Source organism: Oncorhynchus kisutch, linkage group LG10, assembly GCF_002021735.2.
Source record: "Oncorhynchus kisutch isolate 150728-3 linkage group LG10, Okis_V2, whole genome shotgun sequence".
In the NCBI taxonomy this organism is placed as follows: Eukaryota; Metazoa; Chordata; class Actinopteri; order Salmoniformes; family Salmonidae; genus Oncorhynchus; species Oncorhynchus kisutch.
Window position 1 is genome coordinate 2,498,214 of NC_034183.2, and position 20,918 is coordinate 2,519,131.

Genomic DNA, 20,918 nt, shown 5'->3' on the forward strand with positions numbered 1-20,918 from the left:
ACAGAGATATAGTCAGCATCAGAGAGATAATCAGACAGAGAGATAGTCAGCATCAGCGAGATAGTCAGCATCCAGGAGGTAGTCAGCATCCGAGGGATAGTCAGCATCAGAGAGATAGTAAGACAGAGATATAGTCAGCATCAGAGAGATAATCAGACAAAGAGGTAGTCAGCATCAGCGAGATAGTCAGACAGAGATATAGTCAGCATCAGAGAGATAATCAGACAGAGAGATAGTCAGCATCAGCGAGATAGTCAGCATCAAAGAGGGAGCCAGCATCAGAGAGATAGTCAGTATCAGAAAGAAAGACAGAAATTGAGAGAGAGACAGAAATTGAGAGATAGACAGAGAGAAGTGGGGGAATTAGAGAGGGTAGAGATGAGGAAGAGAGAAGGAGGGAAAGTCAGACAGAGAGATAGTCAGCACCAGAGAGACAGGGAGATAGTCCGACAGTGAGATAGTCAGCATCAGATAAATAGTCAGACAGAGAGAGTCAGACATATAGATAGTCAGACAGAGAGATAGTCAGCATCAGAGAGACAGGGAGATAGTCAGACAGAGAGATAGTCAGACAGAGAGATAGTCAGACAGAGAGATAGTCAGCATCAGTGTGACAGAGAGATAGTCAGACAGGGAGATAGTCAGACAGAGAGATAGTCAGACAGGGAGATAGCCAGACAGGGAGATAGTCAGACAGGGAGATAGTCAGCATCGGTGTGACAGGGAGATAGTCAGACAGAGAGATAGTCAGACAGAGAGATAGTCAGACAGAGATAGTCAGACAGGGAGATAGTCAGCATCGGTGTGACAGGGAGATAGTCAGACAGAGAGATAGTCAGACAGAGATAGTCAGGCAGGGAGATAGTCAGACAGAGAGATAGTCAGACAGAGATAGTCAGACAGGGAGATAGTCAGACAGAGAGATAGTCAGACAGAGAGATAGTCAGACAGAGATAGTCAGACAGGGAGATAGTCAGACAGAGAGATAGTCAGACAGAGAGATAGTCAGCATCAGTGTGACAGGGAGATAGTCAGACAGAGAGATAGTCAGACAGAGAGATAGTCAGCATCAGATAGACAGAGAGATAGTCAGACAGGGAGATAGTCAGCATCAGTGTGACAGGGAGATAGTCAGACAGGGAGATAGTCAGCACCAGTGTGACTGATCCAACAAATCATAATGCAGGAAACGAGCTCACTCATCATAATGCATCATACAACACTGGGTGAGGTTCAACAGACATTAACATTGCTTCATTACACGTACCCGATACACAGAGAAGCAGAGAACAACACCAAACCAGAGACCACCACCAAACCAGAGAGAACAACACCAAACCAGAGAGAACAACACCAAACCAGAGAGAACAACACCAAACCAGAGAACACCACCAAACCAGAGAGAACAACACCAAACCAGAGAGAACAACACCAAACCAGAGAGAACAACACCAAACCAGAGAGAACAACACCAAACCAGAGAGAACAACACCAAACCAGAGAACACCACCAAACCAGAGAACAACACCAAACCAGAGAGAACAACACCAAACCAGAGAGAACAACACCAAACCAGAGAGAACACCACCAAACCAGAGAGAAAAACACAAGTCACAAGGCATTGCAGCCCAGTAAAGACTGAACTATAATGGCGGGGGAACATGGTATCAACATCAGAGACAATGTTGACAGTGCATTAAATTCCCCAAGAATAAAATATGAAATGCTTAATATGTGACTGATGAGGATCTTACAATGGCCTTAGTTTATTCAATGGTGCCTTCACAGTTATATAATATAATTGAACATTATATAATATACCATGTGTGACATACTAGTAAAACTGTATGCAATCTTTGTGCAGTATTTTCATCCCACTGGATTACTATACTGTATACACGATGCAGTACCGTTAGACTGCCAGTAGATGTCACTGTGTGTCTGTCTGCTGCAGTACCATTAGACTGCCAATAGATGTCACTGTGTGCCTGTCTGTCTGGTGCAGTACCATTAGACTGCCAGTAGATGTCACTGTGTCTGTATGAATCAGTACCGTTAGACTACCAGTAGATGTCTCGGTGTGTCTGTCTGCTGCAGTACCGTTGGAAGGCCAGTAGATGCCACTGTGTGTCTGTGTGTGAGCTGACGGCTATGCTGTGTGCTATGAGACCTACACCAGGACTACACCTGCACTCACAAACTGACACACAGTTACACACAAACACAGTGACATACAGCCAGGCAGAGACTCAGTCAACAGGAGACACACACACACGTGTGCATGTGAAAAACACACACACACACACACACACCCATCAGTCATAGGGCTTCCTGATTTTAACCAATACCAGACACCCTTAGTGTGTTTAGCCCATTTTACATAAGACACTATGACAGACTACTTACTATGGTAGGTAAAGTATATTATTATTCATGGCATGATGCTTTAAACCATCTGATTCTAGTCTTTGCCATTGAGTGATATATAACTCATGTGAGTTTTTTGAGTTAGAGAGATCAAGAGAGTAGTAAAGAGAGAGAGAGAAAATGGGAATGGAGAGAGAGAGAGAGAGAGAGAGACAGTGAGAGAACGAGAGAAAGGGGGAGAGAGAGAGAGAGAGAGAGAGAGAGAGAGAGAGAGAGAGAGACAGAGAGAGAGAGAGAGAGAGAGAGAGAGACAGAGAGAGAGAGAGAGAGAGAGAGAGACAGAGAGAGAGAGAGAGAGACAGAGAGAGAGAGAGAGAGAGAGAGAGAGAGAGAGAGAGAGAGAGATGGACCCACTGGTTGCCTTCTAGGTTAAAGAGCTGGTAGTTCCCATCCACTAAACTACCAGGTGTGACACAGGGAAGAGACTCAGGGGGTATGCTAATTTGATATAAAGCAGACCTATGTTACAGCTGGCTAGAAATTAATAAGGTAATAATCTCAACAGAAAATGCCCTCCTGTGTGCAATCCTGTGTGATCTGTCACATGATCTCAGTATGTATACACCTGTTCTGAAAGGCACCAGACTCTGCAACACCACTAAGCAAGGGGCACCACCAAGCAAGTGGCACTATGAAGTCCAAGGAGCTCTCCAAACAGGTCAGGGACAAAGTTATGGAGAAGTACAGATCAGGGTTGGGTTATAAAAAAAATATCTGAAACTTTGAACATCCCACGGAGCACCATTAAAGAGAGGGCCGCCCACCAAAACTCACAGACCAGGCAAGAAGGGCATTAATCAGAGAGGCAACAAAGAGACCAAAGATAACCCTGAAGGAACTGCAAAGCTCCACAGCGGGGATTGGAGTATCTGTCCATAGGACCACTTTAAGCCGTACACTCCACAGAGCTGGTCTTTATGGAAGAGTGGCCAGAAAAAAGCTTTTGTTGTGGCTAGGAGTCCCCCAAAGGGAACACCCCCCCCCCCCCCCATTCAGCTGAAAAGGTGGTGTGGGAAATTCAAAAAATATTCTTTAGAAATATTTTACTTTCACACATTAACAAGTCCAATACAGCAAATGAAAAGTTGCTTGTCTTTTTTTTTGTCTTGTTAATCTACCCATTGTGTCCGATTTTTAAAATGTTTTACAGCGAAAACACAACATATATTTATGTTAGATCACCACCAAATTCAAAAACAGCCAAGGATAGAGTCACAAAAGCAGAAATATAGATAAAATGAATCACTAACCTTTGATTATCTCCATCAGATGACACTCATAGGACATCATGTTATACATGTATTGTGTGTTTTATTAATATAAATCTCAGTTTACATTGGCGCGTTACGTGCAGTAATGTTTTGATTCCAAAACATCTGGTGATTTTGCAGAAATACTCACAATAAACATTGATAAAAGATGCAAGTCTTATTCACAGAATTAAAGATAAACAACTTTTCCTCTATGCAACCGCTGTGTCAGATTTCAAAAAAACTTTACGGAAAAAGAATAATCAGCGCTCAGAACCCAAATTAGCCAAAGAAATAGCCGCCATTTTGGCATCAACAGAAGCTACAAAAAACACTAAAATATTCACTTACCTTTGAATATCTTCATCAGAAGGCAGTTCCAGGAATCCCAGTTCGACAATAAATGACTGATTTGTTCCATAAAGTTCCATAAAGCCCATCATTTAGCCACTTGTTGTTAGCTTGTTCAGCCCAGCATTCCATTCTCAAAAAGCACGAGCAATTCCTCCAGACAAAAACTAAAAAAGTTCCATTACAGGTTGTAGAAACAAGTCAAATGATGTATGCAATCCATATTTAGGATGTTTTAATTAACTTCTTGGAGAAGCTCTTTTAATTTTTGGATAAAAAAACGTTCCTGTTTTAAACAAGATATTTTGTCACGAAAAGATGCTCGACTATGCATATAATTGACAGCTTTGGAAAGAAAACACTCTGACGTTTCCAAAACTGCAAAGATATCTGTGAGTGCCACAGAACTGATGCTACAGGCGAAACCAAGATTACATTTCAAACAGGAAGTGCCCCAGATGTTGAAGGCGCTGTGTTCCAATGTCTCCTTATATGGCTGTGAATGGGCCAGGAATGAGCTTACACTTTCTGTCGTTTCCCCAAGATGTCTGCAGCATTGTGACGTATTTGTAGGCATATCATTGGAAGATTGACCATTTTACACTACATCTACCAGGTGCTCGTTTGGTGTCCTCCGTCGCAATTATTGCGTAATCTCCAGCTGCGTGTATTTTTCCATTTGCTTCCGAGGAGAAACCCAACTGCCACGAATGATTTATCATCGAATAGATATGTGAAAAACACCTTGAGGATTGATTCTAAACAACGTTTGCCATGTTTCTGTCGATATTATGGAGTTAATTTGGAAAAAAGTTCGGCGTTGTAATGACTGAATTTTCAGGGTTTTTTCTTAGCCAAACGTGATGAACAAAACGGAGCGATTTCTCCTACACAAATAATATTTTGGGAAAAAATGAACATTTGCTATCTAACTGAGAGTCTCCTCATTGAAAACATCTGAAGTTCTTCAAAGGTAAATGATTTTATTTGAATGCTTTTCTTGTTTTTGTGAAAATGTTGCCTGCTGAATGCTAGGCTTAATGCTATGCTAGGCTATCACTACTATTACACAAATGCTTGTGTAGCTATGGTTGAAAAGCATATTTTGAAAATCTGAGATGACCGTGTTGTTAACAAAAGGCTAAGCTTGTGAGTGAATATATTTCTGTCATTTCATTTGCGATTTTCATGAATAGTTAACGTTGCAATATGGTAATGAGCTTGAGGCTATGATTACGCTCCCGGATACGGGATTGCTCGACGCAAGAAGTTAAACATTAATCAGCAATAAGGTTCCAACCGGAGAATTTCATTGTCTGAAGAAAAGCATTGGAGCGGGAGGACACTCTCTTCTGCCCGTGCGCAATGAGACCGAGGCTTTCTGCCAGACCACCCACTCAAAGAGCTATTATGAGTCCGTCCTTTATAGTAGAATAATACAACCAGAATCTAAAGACGGTGACATCTTGTGGAAGTGCATGCACATCCATATCTAAAATGGACTTCAAATGGCATTGGTTTCCAAAATCGAGTTCTCACTTCCTGTTTGGATTTCTTCTCAGGTTTCTGTCTGCCATATGAGTTCTGTTATACTCACAGACATAATTCAAACAGTTTTAGAAACTTCAGAGTGTTTTCCATCCACCAGTAATAATATGCATATATTCCCATCTGGGAAAGAGTAGGAGGCAGTTTACTCTGGGCACGCCTTTCATCCAAAAGTGAAAATGCTGCCCCCTAGCCCCAACAGGAAAAAACAGAAAGAAATAAGCAAACACATTTGGTGTTTGCCAAAAGGCATGTGGGAGACTCCCCAAACATATGGAAGAAGGTACTCTGGTCAGATAAGACTAAAATGTCCCAGTGGCTAGATGTGCCAAGCTTATAGAGACATACCCCAAGACACTTGCAGCTGTAATTTCTGCAAAGGGTGGCTCTACAAAGTATTGACTTTGGGAGGGTGAATAGGTATGCACGCTCAAGTTTTTTTTTGTGTCTTATTTCTTGTTTGTTTCACAATAAAAAAACATGTTGCACCTTCAAAGTGGTAGGCATGTTGTGTAAATCAAATGATACAACCCCCCCTGAAAAATCTATATTAATTCCAGGTTGTAAGGCAACAAAATAGGAAAAATGCCAAGGTGGTGAATACTTTTGCAAGCCACAGTATCCCCACAATAGAATCCCCATACTTTAACCTCTTGAATCTATGGGGGCGCTATTTCATTATATTATTATTACTTTAATATGTGAAATTAAATACATTTCCCAAAAATATTTTTCAATTTCGCGCTCTGCCTTTTCAGCAGAATGTTGTCGAGGGGTTCCACGCTAGAAAGGTTAAACTTTTCAACATTATCCTCAGCTCTGGCATCTTCCCCAACATTTGATCACCTCAATCCACAAAAGTGGAGACAAATCTGACCCCAATAACTACAGTGGCATCTTCTGCAGTATCATCAACAGCAGACTCCAACATTTCCTCAGCGATAACAATGTCCTGAGCAAATGTGAAATTGAAATTGTCTTCTTACCAAAATATGTACGACAGACCATGTCTACACCTTAATTGACCAACAAACAAAACAAAACAAAACAAAACAAAAGCAACGTTTTTTTTGTTGATTTAGATTTTTTGTCGTTTTTTGTTGATAAACAAAATGAAAAAGATTGACTCAATCTGGCATGAGGGTCTGCAATATAAATTGATGGAAAACAGTGTTTATATTATAAAATCAATGTACACAAAACAACAAGTGTTAAAATAAAAAAGTTAAGTTAAAATTGGCAATAAACACACATATTTATTTCCACGGGGTTGTGGGGTGAGACAGGGATGCAGCTTGAGCCCCACCCTCTTCAACATATACAGTGGGGTAAAAAAAAGTATTTAGTCAGCCTCCAATTGTGCAAGTTCTCCCACTTAAAAAAAGATGAGAGAGGCCTGTAATTTTCATCATAGGTACACTTCAACTATGACAGACAAAATGAGAGAAAAAAAATCCAGAAAATCACATTGTAGGATGATACGGAACCGCTATTATTTTTTATTTTTTAGACCTTATAGCAAGAATCACTTAGCCATCAGAAGCTAATTAGAAGCTAATTAGAAGCTAATTAGCTACAAGCTATTTAGTCATTGTTAGCCACTGCTAGCGACCTTTACCTTCTGCACAGACACCAGCCCTTTAAAAAAAATTGTTACCAAATCACCTTATACCATAAAGACATCACAATACCCCACAATGACATCACAATACCCCATAATGACATCACAATACCCCACTAAAGCACCTTATACCACCCACCACTGCGACTTGTATGCTCTAGTCGGCTGGCCCTCGCTACATATTCGTCGCCAGACCCACTGGCTCCAGGTCATCTATAAGTCTATGTTAGGTTAAATGCCGCCTTATCTCAGTTCACTGGTCACGATAATAACACCTACCCGTACGTAGCACACGTCCCAGCAGGTATATCTCACTGGTCATCCCCAAAGGCAACACCTCATTTGGCCGCCTTTCCTTCCAGTTCTCTGCTGGCAGTGACTGGAACGAATTGCAAAAATCACTGAAGTTGGAGACTTTTATTTCCCTCACCAACTTTAAACATCAACTATCTGAGCAGCTAACCGATCGCTGCAGCTGTAAATGTCCAACTGTAAATAGCCCACCCAATCTACCTACCTCATCCCCATACTGTTTTTATGTTATTTTATTTTATGCTCTTTTGCACACCAGTATCTCTACTTGCACATCATCATCTGCTCATTTATCACTCAAGTGTTAATCTGCTAAATTGTAATTATTCACTCCTGTGGCCTATTTATTGTCTACCTCCTCATGCCTTTTGCAAACACTGTATATAGACTTTCTTTTCTCTACTGTGTCATGGACTTGTTTGTGTTATTGGCTTGTTTATTGTTTACTCCATGTGTAACTCTGTGTTGTTGTCTGTGTCACACTGCTTTGCTTTATCTTGACCAGGTTGCAGGTTGCAGTTCTCAACTAGCCTACCTGGTTAAATAAAGGTGAAATAAATGTTTTAAAATTAAAGTCTGAACGATTTATTAAGAGACAAGGCAAGAAGGGCTTTCTATGCCATCAAAAGGAATATAAAACTTGACAAACCAATTAGGATCTGGCTAAAAATACTTGAATCCGTTATAGAACCCTTTATGATTGTGAGGTCTGGGGTCCAACTAAGAATTCACAAAATGGGACAAACACCAAATTGAGACTCTGCATGCAGGATTCTGCAAAAATAACCAAAAAACACCAAATAATGCATGCAGAGCAGAATTAGGACGATACACGATACACGATCAAAATCCTGAAAATAACTTAAATTCTAAAACCACCTAAAACGAAGTGATTCCAAAACATTCGACCACAAAACCCTCATCTACAGAGAGATGAACCTGGAGAAGAGTTGTTGGGGAATAATCAGAATTAGTTGGTAACATAGGTAAGATGTTTTATATTCATCATATGTTTGTAAGTTACTTCTCATCAGAATGTGTTTGTATAATACTGTGGCGGGGTTGCAGTATCTGTTCTATGTCAAGACTAAGTTGCTTGGGCCGCAGAGAGGGGAGAGGTCAAGCGTGTATCTCTTGGCTCCACAATGTCTGTGTGCCAGTCAGTGTGTCTCTGTGATCTTGTCAAGATAGGATGGATTTGATATATGCCTGTTGATATGGAGGATTGGTTTATGGTTCTGAGTTTGAGAAGAGAACATAGTTTAGGAGACAAAGCTGAACGATAAATTATGTCTATGCTGTCTAGCTATGTGTGTTTTTTGCTATTAAAGGATCTCAGTTGCAATGTGGAAGGGACTCTGACTCATTGATAGACACTGAATTGATCTGAGAGTCACAGGGTTGTGATAGAGCTCATATAATTAAAGATGGACTTTGTGATAACTAACTCTGACTTGTGTGTGGTTTGCTCTCATGATTTGGTAAATAGAGGAAATTTCCACGACAGAGTCCCCTCAGCCAGCTGGTCTTGGGGCTCTGTTCACAAACACAAACACACCCCACAGAACCCCAGGACGGACACATTTAGAACGAACCAAATGATGAGAAAACAAAAAGATAATTACTTGACACATTGGAAAGAATTAACCCAACAAACAGAGCAAACTAGAATGCTATTTGGCCCTAAACAGAGAGTACACAGTGGCAGAATACCTGACCACTGTGACTGACCCAAACTTAAGGAAAGCTTTGACTATGTACAGACTCAGTGAGCATAGCCTTGCTATTGAGAAAGGCCGCCGTAGACAGACCTGGCTCTCAAGAGAAGACAGGCTATGTGCACACTGCCAACAAAATGAGGTGGAAACTGAGCTGCACTTCCTAACCTCCTGCCAAATGTATGACCATATTAGAGACACATATTTTCCCACTGATCACACAGACCCACAAATCAAAGAGAAAACGAATCAAAACATTGATAGACTCCCATTTATGTTTGGCGAAATACTGAAATGTGCAGCAAGATTTGTGACTTGTTGCCATGACAACAGGGATACCAGAGGAGCACAAACAACATAGAAAATACCAATATTTATCTGTGTATTTATCTTCCCCTACTAATGATACTACAACTATTTGCACATCGTTAAAAACACTGTACATAGCTGATAATGTAACACGTTAAACGTCTTTATCTTTTTTAATCCTTTGTGATGTCATGTTTACTGGACATTATGTTATGTTCTTTGTTGTTGTTGTTTTTTGTTTCTTATCACTTTGGTTTATTGTTTATTTCACTTGCTTTGGCAATGTAAACATGTCTTTCCCATGCCAATAAAGCCCTTAGAATTGAAATTGGAGAGAGAGAGAGAGAGAGAGAGAGAGTGGAAGAGAGAGAGAGAGAGAGAGAGAGAGAGATACGTACTGTGAGAGCAGTCTTCTCCTATCCAACCAGGGAAACACTGACAGGATCCATCGATGGGGTTACAGGTCCCGTTGTTGGTGCACAAGCAGATCTCAGAACAGCCCTTACCGTAACTGCCACTGAAACACACTATAAACACACAGAGAGAGACAGATCTCAGAACAGCCCTTACCGTAACTGCCACTGAAATAGACTATAAATATACACAGAGAGACAGATCTGAGTACAGCCCTTGAACCTGCCAATAAAACACACTGTGAACGAACACACACACACACACACAGGGCAGGTAGCCTGGCGGTTAGAGAGGCGAGTCAGCAACCGGAGGGTTGCCATTTTGAATCCTGGATAAGACAGGACTAGTCTGGCGGAAGGTAACTGGTCACTGGAGGGTTGCTGGTATCAAATCCTGTGACCGTAAGTGAGCAAGGCACTGAACCCCCCCCTGCTTTAGTTTTGCCAGTCCCTGGGTTATAAAGACGTTGTGAAACACAGTTACAGACTCAAACAGTACTTTTCTTCACTAGGCATACATATGAAATCACAATGTCAAGCAGTGCCTTCTGGGGAAATCTACACTCAACTGGACGGGTTCAGATTGTATTAGTTGCGATTGGACTTTAGAACTCTGAAGCCAGTAGCCACAGAGCTCTCAGTGAGTTATAGTTCTAGGAGTAAGGGAGAGAGAAACAGGATAGAGGTATAGAATAAGGGAGAGAGAAACAGGATAGAGGTATAGAATAAGGGAACAGCTGGATTCCCATGTTATTATTCAGAACAGCTGGATTCGTATCGTGTTTCTCAGAACAGCTGCATTCCCATGTTATTATTCAGAACAGCTGGATTCCCATGTTATTATTCAGAACAGCTGGATTCGTATCGTGTTTCTCAGAACAGCTGGATTCCCATCTGATTACCCAGAACAGCTGGATTCGCATCGTGTTTCTCAGAACATCTGGATTCGCATCTTATTATTCAGAACAGCTGGATTCCACTCTTATTATCCAGAACAGCTGGATTCCCATCTTATTATTCAGAACAGCTGGATTCCCATCTTATTATTCAGAACAGCTGGATTCCCATCTTATTATTCAGAACAGCTGGATTCCCATCTTATTATTCAGAACAGCTGGATTGCCATCTTATTATTCAGAACAGCTGGGTTCCCATCTTATTATTCAGAACAGCTGGATTCCCATTGTGTTTATCACAACAGCTGGGTTCCCATCTTATTATTCAGAACAGCTGGATTCCCATTGTGTTTCTCAGAACAGCTGGATTCCTATCGTGTTTCTCAGAACAGCTGGATTCCTATCTTATTATTCAGAACAGCTGGGTTCCCATTGTGTTTCTCAGAACAGCTGGATTCCCATCTTATTATTCAGAACAGCTGGATTCCCATCTTATTATTCAGAACAGCTGGATTCCCATCTTATTATTCAGAACAGCTGGATTCCCATCTTATTATTCAGAACAGCTGGATTCCCATTGTGTTTCTCAGAACAGCTGGATTCCCATCTTGTTATTCAGAACAGCTGGATTCCCATCTTATTATCCAGAACAGCTGGATTCCACTCTTATTATTCAGAACAGCTGGATTCCCATTGTGTTTCTCAGAACAGCTGGATTCCCATCTTATTATTCAGAACAGGTGGATTCCCATCTTATTATTCAGAACAGCTGGATTCCCATCTTATTATTCAGAACAGCTGGATTCCCATCTTATTATTCAGAACAGCTGGATTCCCATCTTATTATTCAGAACAGCTGGATTCCCATCTTATTATTCAGAACAGCTGGATTCCCATTGTGTTTCTCAGAACAGCTGGATTCCCATCTTATTATTCAGAACAGCTGGATTCGCATCGTGTTTCTCAGAACAGCTGGATTCCCATCTTATTATTCAGAACAGCTGGATTGCCATCTTATTATTCAGAACAGCTGGGTTCCCATCTTATTATTCAGAACAGCTGGATTCCCATTGTGTTTATCACAACAGCTGGATTCCTATCGTGTTTCTCAGAACAGCTGGATTCCCATCTTATTATTCAGAACAGCTGGATTCCCATTGTGTTTCTCAGAACAGCTGGATTCCCATCTTATTATTCAGAACAGCTGGATTCCCATTGTGTTTCTCAGAACAGCTGGATTCCCATCTTATTATTCAGAACAGCTGGATTCCCATCTTATTATTCAGAACAGCTGGATTCCTATCTTATTACTCAGAACAGCTGGATTCCCATTGTGTTTATCACAACAGCTGGATTCCTATCGTGTTTCTCAGAACAGCTGGATTCCCATCGTGTTTCTCAGAACAGTGTTTATCAACCCCTCTGACACTCTCCTCAATTAAAGATTTCATTTTAGATTCAGCTTCTATCCCCACTTTCTTCCTGGGCCCAGCAAAAAGACTTATTCAATCAGGTTGCTGTGTTTTTTTTCAAAGACAAGAAACTTCAGTAGGCAGGTATTTAAACAAAGGCTTAGTCTCACATGGCACCATATTCCCTACATATTGCAGTACTTCTGCTGGACTCTGGTCAAAAGTAGTGCACTACATAGGGAATAGGGTGCGATGTGGGACACGGTCCCCGAAGCCTCAGAGTACGATATCTGGAGAAACGTAAAAGGGAATGCAGTGGTGTTCAAATCAGATAAGGTGACTGACTGTCTTTGCCTTTGAGGACATTGAGGTTAAATTATTTTGGATAAAACGGGTTCATTTGAATGTCTACACTGACTTCCTTTTCTCCATTCGTTGGTTCTTGAAAAACTATTTTGAGACGCTCCAATGAGGTCGTTATTACTGAAGCGGTGAGGCTGGTTGAGAGGCTGGTTGGTGGGCTGGTTGGTGGGCTGGTTGGGAGGCTGGTTGGTGGGCTGGTTGGGAGGCTGGTTGGGAGGCTGGTTGGTGGGCTGGTTGGGAGGCTGGTTGGTGGGCTGGTTGGTGGGCTGGTTGGGAGGCTGGTTGGTGGGCTGGTTGGGAGGCTGGTTGGGAGGCTGGTTGGGGGTCTGGTTGGGAGGCTGGTTGGGAGGCTGGTTGGGTGGCTGGTTGGGAGGCTGGTTGGGGGGCTGGTTGGGAGGCTGGTTGGGAGGCTGGTTGGGGGGCTGGTTGGGAGGCTGGTTGGGAGGCTGGTTGGGAGGCTGGTTGGGAGGCTTGTTGGGGGGCTGGTTGGGAGGCTGGTTGGGAGGCTGGTTGGGGGGCTGGTTGGGAGGCTGGTTGGGAGGCTGGTTGGGAGGCTGGTTGGGAGGCTTGTTGGGGGGCTGGTTGGGCGGCTGGTTGGTGGGCTGGTTGGGTGTGTGTGTGTTCAGGCTCTCATACCCCATGCTGGTCCAGGGGATCCTGGGAGTCTAGCATGAGGCAGATAACTAACTATGATACAACACAGTCTCTGACAGAGAGGACTAGTCAACTGTAGGTGACTTTATGGTGTCTCCTCTCTGACACCACATCTCCAGCTGTCGGTGACTCTTTATGGTTTCTCCTCTCTGACACCACATCTCCAGCTGTAGGTGACTCTTTATGGTGTCTCCTCTCTGACACCACATCTCCAATTGTAGGAGACTCTTTATGTTGTCTCCTCTCTGACACCATATCTCCAGCTGTAGGTGACTCTTTATGGTGTCTCTTCTCTGACACCACATCTCCAGCTGTAGATGACTCTTTATGGTGTCTCCTCTCTGACACCAAATCTCCAGCTGTAGGTGACTCTTTATGGTGTCTCCTCTCTGACACTACATCTCCAGCTGTAGATGACTCTTCATGGTGTCTCCTCTCTGACACCACATCTCCAGCTGTAGGTGACTCTTTATGGTGTCTCCTTTCTGACACCACATCTCCAGCTGTAGGTGACTCTTTGTGGTGTCTCCCCTCTGACACCACATCTCCAGCTGTAGGTGACTCTTCATGTCTTCTCCTCTCTGACACCACATCTCCAGCTGTAGGTGACTATTTGTGGTGTCTCCTCTCTGACACCACATCTCCAGCTGTAGATTACTCTTTATGGTGTCTCCTCTCTGACACCACATCTCCAGCTGTAGGTGACTCTTCATCAAATCAAATCAAATCAAATTTATTTGTCACATACACATGGTTAGCAGATGTTAATGCGAGTGTAGCGAAATGCTTGTGCTTCTAGTTCCGACAATGCAGTAATAACGAACAAGTAATCTAACTAACAATTCCCCAAAAAACTACTGTCTTATACACAATGTAAGGGGATAAAGAATATGTACATAAGGATATATGAATGAGTGATGGTACAGAGCAGCATAGGCAAGATACAGTAGATGATATCGAGTACAGTATATACATATGAGATGAGTATGTAAACCAAGTGGCATAGTTAAAGTGGCTAGTGATACATGTATTACATAAGGATGCAGTCGATGATATAGAGTACAGTATCTACGTATGCATATGAGATGAATAATGTAGGGTAAGTAACATTATATAAGGTAGCATTGTTTAAAGTGGCTAGTGATATATTTACATCATTTCCCATCAATTCCCATGATTAAAGTGGCTGGAGTAGAGTCAGTGGCATTGATAGTGTGTTGGCAGTAGCCACTCAATGTTAGTGGTGGCTGTTTAACAGTCTGATGGCCTTGAGATAGAAGCTGTTTTTCAGTCTCTCGGTCCCAGCTTTGATGCACCTGTACTGACCTCGCCTTCTGGATGACAGCGGGGTGAACAGGCAGTGGCTCGGGTGGTTGATGTCCTTGATGATCTTTATGGCCTTCCTGTAGCATCGGGTGGTGTAGGTGTCCTGGAGGGCAGGTAGTTTGCCCCCGGTGATGCGTTGTGCAGACCTCACTACCCTCTGGAGAGCCTTACAGTGGAGGGCGGTGCAGTTGCCATACCAGGCGGTGATACAGCCCGCCAGGATGCTCTCGATTGTGCATCTGTAGAAGTTTGTGAGTGCTTTTGGTGACAAGCCGAATTTCTTCAGCCTCCTGAGGTTGAAGAGGCGCTGCTGCGCCTTCCTCACGATGCTGTCTGTGTGAGTGGACCAATTCAGTTTGTCTGTGATGTGTATGCCGAGGAACTTAAAACTTGCTACCCTCTCCACTACTGTTCCATCGATGTGGATGGGGGGGTGTTCCCTCTGCTGTTTCCTGAAGTCCACAATCATCTCCTTAGTTTTGTTGACGTTGAGTGTGAGGTTATTTTCCTGACACCACACTCCGAGGGCCCTCACCTCCTCCCTGTAGGCCGTCTCGTCGTTGTTGGTAATCAAGCCTACCACTGTTGTGTCGTCCGCAAACTTGATGATTGAGTTGGAGGCGTGCGTGGCCACGCAGTCGTGGGTGAACAGGGAGTACAGGAGAGGGCTCAGAACGCACCCTTGTGGGGCCCCAGTGTTGAGGATCAGCGGGGAGGAGATGTTGTTGCCTACCCTCACCACCTGGGGGCGGCCCGTCAGGAAGTCCAGTACCCAGTTGCACAGGGCGGGGTCGAGACCCAGGGTCTCGAGCTTGATGACGAGCTTGGAGGGTACTATGGTGTTGAATGCCGAGCTGTAGTCGATGAACAGCATTCTCACATAGGTATTCCTCTTGTCCAGATGGGTTAGGGCAGTGTGCAGTGTGGTTGAGATTGCATCGTCTGTGGACCTATTTGGGCGGTAAGCAAATTGGAGTGGGTCAAGGGTGTCAGGTAGGGTGGAGGTGATATGGTCCTTGACTAGTCTCTCAAAGCATTTCCTGATGACGGATGTGAGTGCTACGAGGCGGTAGTCGTTTAGCTCAGTTACCTTAGCTTTCTTGGGAACAGGAACAATGGTGGCCCTCTTGAAGCATGTGGGAACAGCAGACTGGTATAGGGATTGGTTGAATATGTCCGTAAACACACCGGCCAGCTGGTCTGCGCATGCTCTGAGGGCGTGGCTGGGGATGCCGTCTGGGCCTGCAGCCTTGCGAGGGTTAACACGTTTAAATGTCTTACTCACTTCGGCTGCAGTGAAGGAGAGACCGCATGTTTTCGTTGCAGGCCGTGTCAGTGGCACTGTATTGTCCTCAAAGCGGGCAAAAAAGTTGTTTAGTCTGCCTGGGAGCAAGACATCCTGGTCCGTGACTGGGCTGGGTTTCTTCCTGTAGTCCGTGATTGACTGTAGACCCTGCCACATGCCTCTTGTGTCTGAGCCGTTGAATTGAGATTCTACTTTGTCTCTGTACTGGCGCTTAGCTTGTTTGATAGCCTTGCGGAGGGAATAGCTGCACTGTTTGTATTCAGTCATGTTACCAGACACCTTGCCCTGATTAAAAGCAGTGGTTCGCGCCTTCAGTTCCACACGAATGCTGCCATCAATCCACGGTTTCTGGTTGGGGAATGTTTTAATCGTTGCTATGGGAACGACATCTTCAACGCACGTTATAATGAACTCGCACACCGAATCAGCGTATTCGTCAATGTTGTTGGCTGACGCAATACGAAACATCTCCCAGTCCACGTGATGGAAGCAGTCTTGGAGTGTGGAGTCAGCTTGGTCGGACCAGCGTTGGACAGACCTCAGCGTGGGAGCTTCTTGTTTTAGTTTCTGTCTGTAGGCAGGGATCAACAAAATGGAGTCGTGGTCAGCTTTTCCGAAAGGGGGGCGGGGCAGGGCCTTATATGCGTCGCGGAAGTTAGAGTAACAATGATCCAGGGTCTTTCCACCCCTGGTTGCGCAATCGATATGCCGATAAAATTTAGGGAGTCTTGTTTTCAGATTAGCCTTGTTAAAATCCCCAGCTACAATGAATGCAGCCTCCGGATAAATCGTTTCCAGTTTGCAGAGAGTTAAATAAAGTTTGTTCAGAGCCATCGATGTGTCTGCTTGGGGGGGGATATATACGGCTGTGATTATAATCGAAGAGAATTCTCTTGGTAGATAATGCGGTCTACATTTGATTGTGAGGAATTCTAAATCAGGTGAACAGAAGGATTTGAGTTCCTGTATGTTTCTTTCATCACACCATGTCACGTTGGCCATAAGGCATACGCCCCCGCCCCTCTTCTTACCAGAAAGATGTTCGTTTCTGTCCGCGCGATGCGTGGAGAAACCCGCTGGCTGCACCGCTTCGGATTGCGTCTCTCCAGTGAGCCACGTTTCCGTGAAGCAGAGAACGTTACAGTCTCTGATGTCCCTCTGGAATGCTACCCTTGCTCGGATTTCATCTCCAGCTGTAGGTGACTCTTAATGGTGTCTCCTCTCTGACACCACATCTCCAGCTGTAGGTGACTCTTTATGGTGTCTCCTCTCTGACACTACATCTCCAGCTGTATGTTACTCTTTATGGTATCTCCTCTCTGACACCACATCTCCAGCTGTAGGTGACTCTTTGTGGTGTCTCCTCTCTGACACCACATCTCCAGCTGTAGGTGACTCTTCATGTCTTCTCCTCTCTGACACCACATCTCCAGCTGTAGGTGACTATTTGTGGTGTCTCCTCTCTGACACCACATCTCCAGCTGTAGGTGACTCTTTATGGTGTCTCCTCTCTGACACCACATCTCCAGCTGTAGGTGACTCTTTATGTTGTCTCCTCTCTGACACCACATCTCCAGCTGTAGGTGACTCTTTATGGTGTCTCCTCTCTGACACCACATCTCCAGCTGTAGGTGACTCTTTATGGTGTCTCCTCTCTGACACCACATCTCCAGCTGTAGGTGACTATTCATGGTGTCTCCTCTCTGACACCACATCTCCAGCTGTAGGTGACTCTTCATGTCTTCTCCTCTCTGACACCACATCTCCAGCTGTAGGTGACTCTTTATGTTGTCTCCTCTCTGACACCACATCTCCAGCTGTAGGTGACTCTTTATGGTGTCTCCTCTCTGACACCACATCTCCAGCTGTAGGTGACTCTTTATGGTGTCTCCTCTCTGACACCACATCTCCAGCTGTAGGTGACTATTCATGGTGTCTCCTCTCTGACACCACATCTCCAGCTGTAGGTGACTCTTCATGTCTTCTCCTCTCTGACACCACATCTCCAGCTGTAGGTGACTCTTTATGTTGTCTCCTCTCTGACACCACATCTCCAGCTGTAGGTGACTCTTTATGGTGTCTCCTCTCTGACACCACATCTCCAGCTGTAGGTGACTCTTTATGGTGTCTCCTCTCTGACACCACATCTCCAGCTGTAGGTGACTCTTTATGTTGTCTCCTCTCTGACACCACATCTCCAGCTGTAGGTAACTCTTCATGTTGTCTCCTCTCTGACACCACATCTCCAGCTGTAGGTTACTCTTTATGATATCTCCTCTCTGACACCACATCTCCAGCTGTAGGTGACTCTTTATGGTGTCTCCTCTCTGACACCACATCTCCAGCTGTAGGTGACTATTTGTGGTGTCTCCTCTCTGACACCACATCTCCAGCTGTAGATTACTCTTTATGGTGTCTCCTCTCTGACACCACATCTCCAGCTGTAGGTGACTCTTTACGTTGTCTCTTTTCTGACACCACATCTCCAGCTGTAGGTGACTCTTTATGGTGTCCCCTCTCTGACACTACATCTCCAGCTGTAGATGACTCTTCATGGTGTCTCCTCTCTGACACCACATCTCCAGCTGTAGGTGACTCTTTATGGTGTCTCCTCTCTGACACCACATCTCCAGCTGTAGGTGACTCTTTGTGGTGTCTCCCCTCTGACACCACATCTCCAGCTGTAGATTACTCTTTATGGTTCTCCTCTCTGACACCACATCTCCAGCTGTAGGTGACTCTTTATGGTGTCTCTTCTCTGACACTACATCTCCAGCTGTAGGTGACTCTTCATGGTGTCTCCTCTCTGACACCACATCTCCAGCTGTAGGTGACTCTTTATGGTGTCTCCTCTCTGACACTACATCTCCAGCTGTAGGTTAAGCTTTATGGTATCTCCTCTCTGACACCACATCTCCAGCTGTAGGTGACTCTTCATGTCTTCTCCTCTCTGACACCACATCTCCAGCTGTAGGTGACTATTTGTGGTGTCTCCTCTCTGACACCACATCTCCAGCTGTAGGTGACTCTTTATGGTGTCTCCTCTCTGACACTACATCTCCAGGATGAGTGTGGCCTCTCTGAAGCGATAGAGGAAATCGACAAGAACACCAAGTCTTCTTTCACAATATCTGGCCTTATGTTATCTGCAGTTTTGCGCTCAACCACTCATTGTTTAGGTAATGGGCTGTAAGGCACAAGTATCCGTTTTTTCCGAAAATCGTTTGTCCACATTTCAAGAGTAATTGTGCCGTTTGTATTGACCCAAGTTCTATCTCTCAACTCCCAGACTACCCACCTGCTGATTTCTCTGTAGGCTACATCCACTCTTAGAAAAAAAAAGTGATATCTAAGAACCTAAAAAAGGTTCTTCGGCTGCCCCCGTAGGAGAACCCTTTGAAGAATCTTTGTTGGTTCCAGGTAAAAACCATTTCCACAGAGGGTTCTACATGGAACCAAAAATGGTTCTATCTGGAACTAAAAAAGGTTCTCCTATGAGGAACCTAAAAAGGTTCTTCGGCTGCCCCCGTAGGAGAACCCTTTGAAGAATCTTTGTTGGTTCCAGGTAAAAACCATTTCCACAGAGGGTTCTACATGGAACCAAAAATGGTTCTACCTGGAACTAAAAAAGGTTCTCCTATGAGGACATCTGAAGAATCTTTAAGCAACCTTTTCTTCTAAAAGTGTAGGCCTATATAATATAATATATAATTATATATATAATATATATAATTCAATAATGTTGAAATCAATTTCATGTTCATTCAATTGAGATCTATTTTGCTAATTGTAGGCTACTGTCTGTAATTTTGCCTCAATATATTTAATGATGAGTAACAACATTTACTTAGATTATTGGTATATAGATCTTTTTTTATTTAAATTTAACCAGGAAAGTCACTTAAGAACAAATTCTTAATTACAATGACGGCCTACTGAGGAACAGTGGGTTAACTGACTGTTCAGGGGCAGAATGACAGATATTTTGATCAAATCAAATCAAAGTTTATTTGTCACGTACGCCGAATAAAACAGGTGAAACCTTAAAGTGAAATGCTTCCTTACAGGATCTAACCAACAGTGCAAAAAAGGTATTAGGTGAACGATAGGTAGGTAAAGAACTTAAAACAACAGTAAAAAGACAGGCTATATACAGTAGAGAAGCTATATACAGTAGAAAGGCTATATAACAGTAGAGAGGCTATATAACAGTAGAGAGGCTATATACAGTAGAGAGGCTATATACAGTAGACAGGCTATATACAGTAGAGAGGCTATATACAGTAGAGTGGCTATATACAGTAGAGTGGCTATATACAGTAGTGAAGCTATATACAGTAGAGAGGCTATATAACAGTAGAGAGGCTATATAACAGTAGAGAGGCTATATACAGTAGAGAGGCTATATAACAGTAGAGAGGCTATATACCAGTAGAGAGGCTATATAACAGTAGAAAGGCTATATACAGTAGAGAGGCTATATAACAGTAGCGAGGCTACATACAGTAGAGAGGCTATATAACAGTAGAAAGGCTATATACAGTAGAGAGGCTATATACAGTAGAGAGGCTATATACAGTAGAGTGGCTATATAACAGTAGCGAGGCTATATAACAGTAGAGAGGCTATATAACAGTAGAGAGGCTATATACAGTAGAGAGGCTATATACAGTAGAGAGGCTATATAACAGTAGAGAGGCTATATACAGTAGAGAGGCTGTATACAGTAGTGAGGCTACATACAGACACCGGTTAGTCGGGCTGATGAGGTAGCATGTACATCATATGGTTATGATTTTATCCAGCAACCTTTTGGTTCCTGGCCAAATGCTCTAACCACTAGGTTACAGGCTGCCCCCCCCCCCCCCCACCCCATAGAGTAAGCATTATAATAAACCACCTCAATATTTGCAGCCATGGGTGATAATACCTCTGTAGGAGCTGATCCATAATCCCTGTTGTGGAATGATTATATTGTTATTAAAGGGATACTTACCAGAGTCAATTGAACT

General features: G+C 43.5%; 1 protein-coding gene across 1 annotated transcript in view; it reads right to left on the minus strand.

The window, feature by feature from the left end:
- The window catches only part of LOC109882723 (multiple EGF-like-domains 11), a 183,049-nt gene that overhangs the window by 24,268 nt on the left and 137,863 nt on the right, over positions 1-20,918 (minus strand). The window contains exon 13 of the mRNA XM_031832825.1: positions 9,935-10,063. Within this exon, the coding sequence (XP_031688685.1) occupies positions 9,935-10,063 (129 nt within the window). The remainder of the gene's footprint in view (positions 1-9,934; positions 10,064-20,918) is intronic.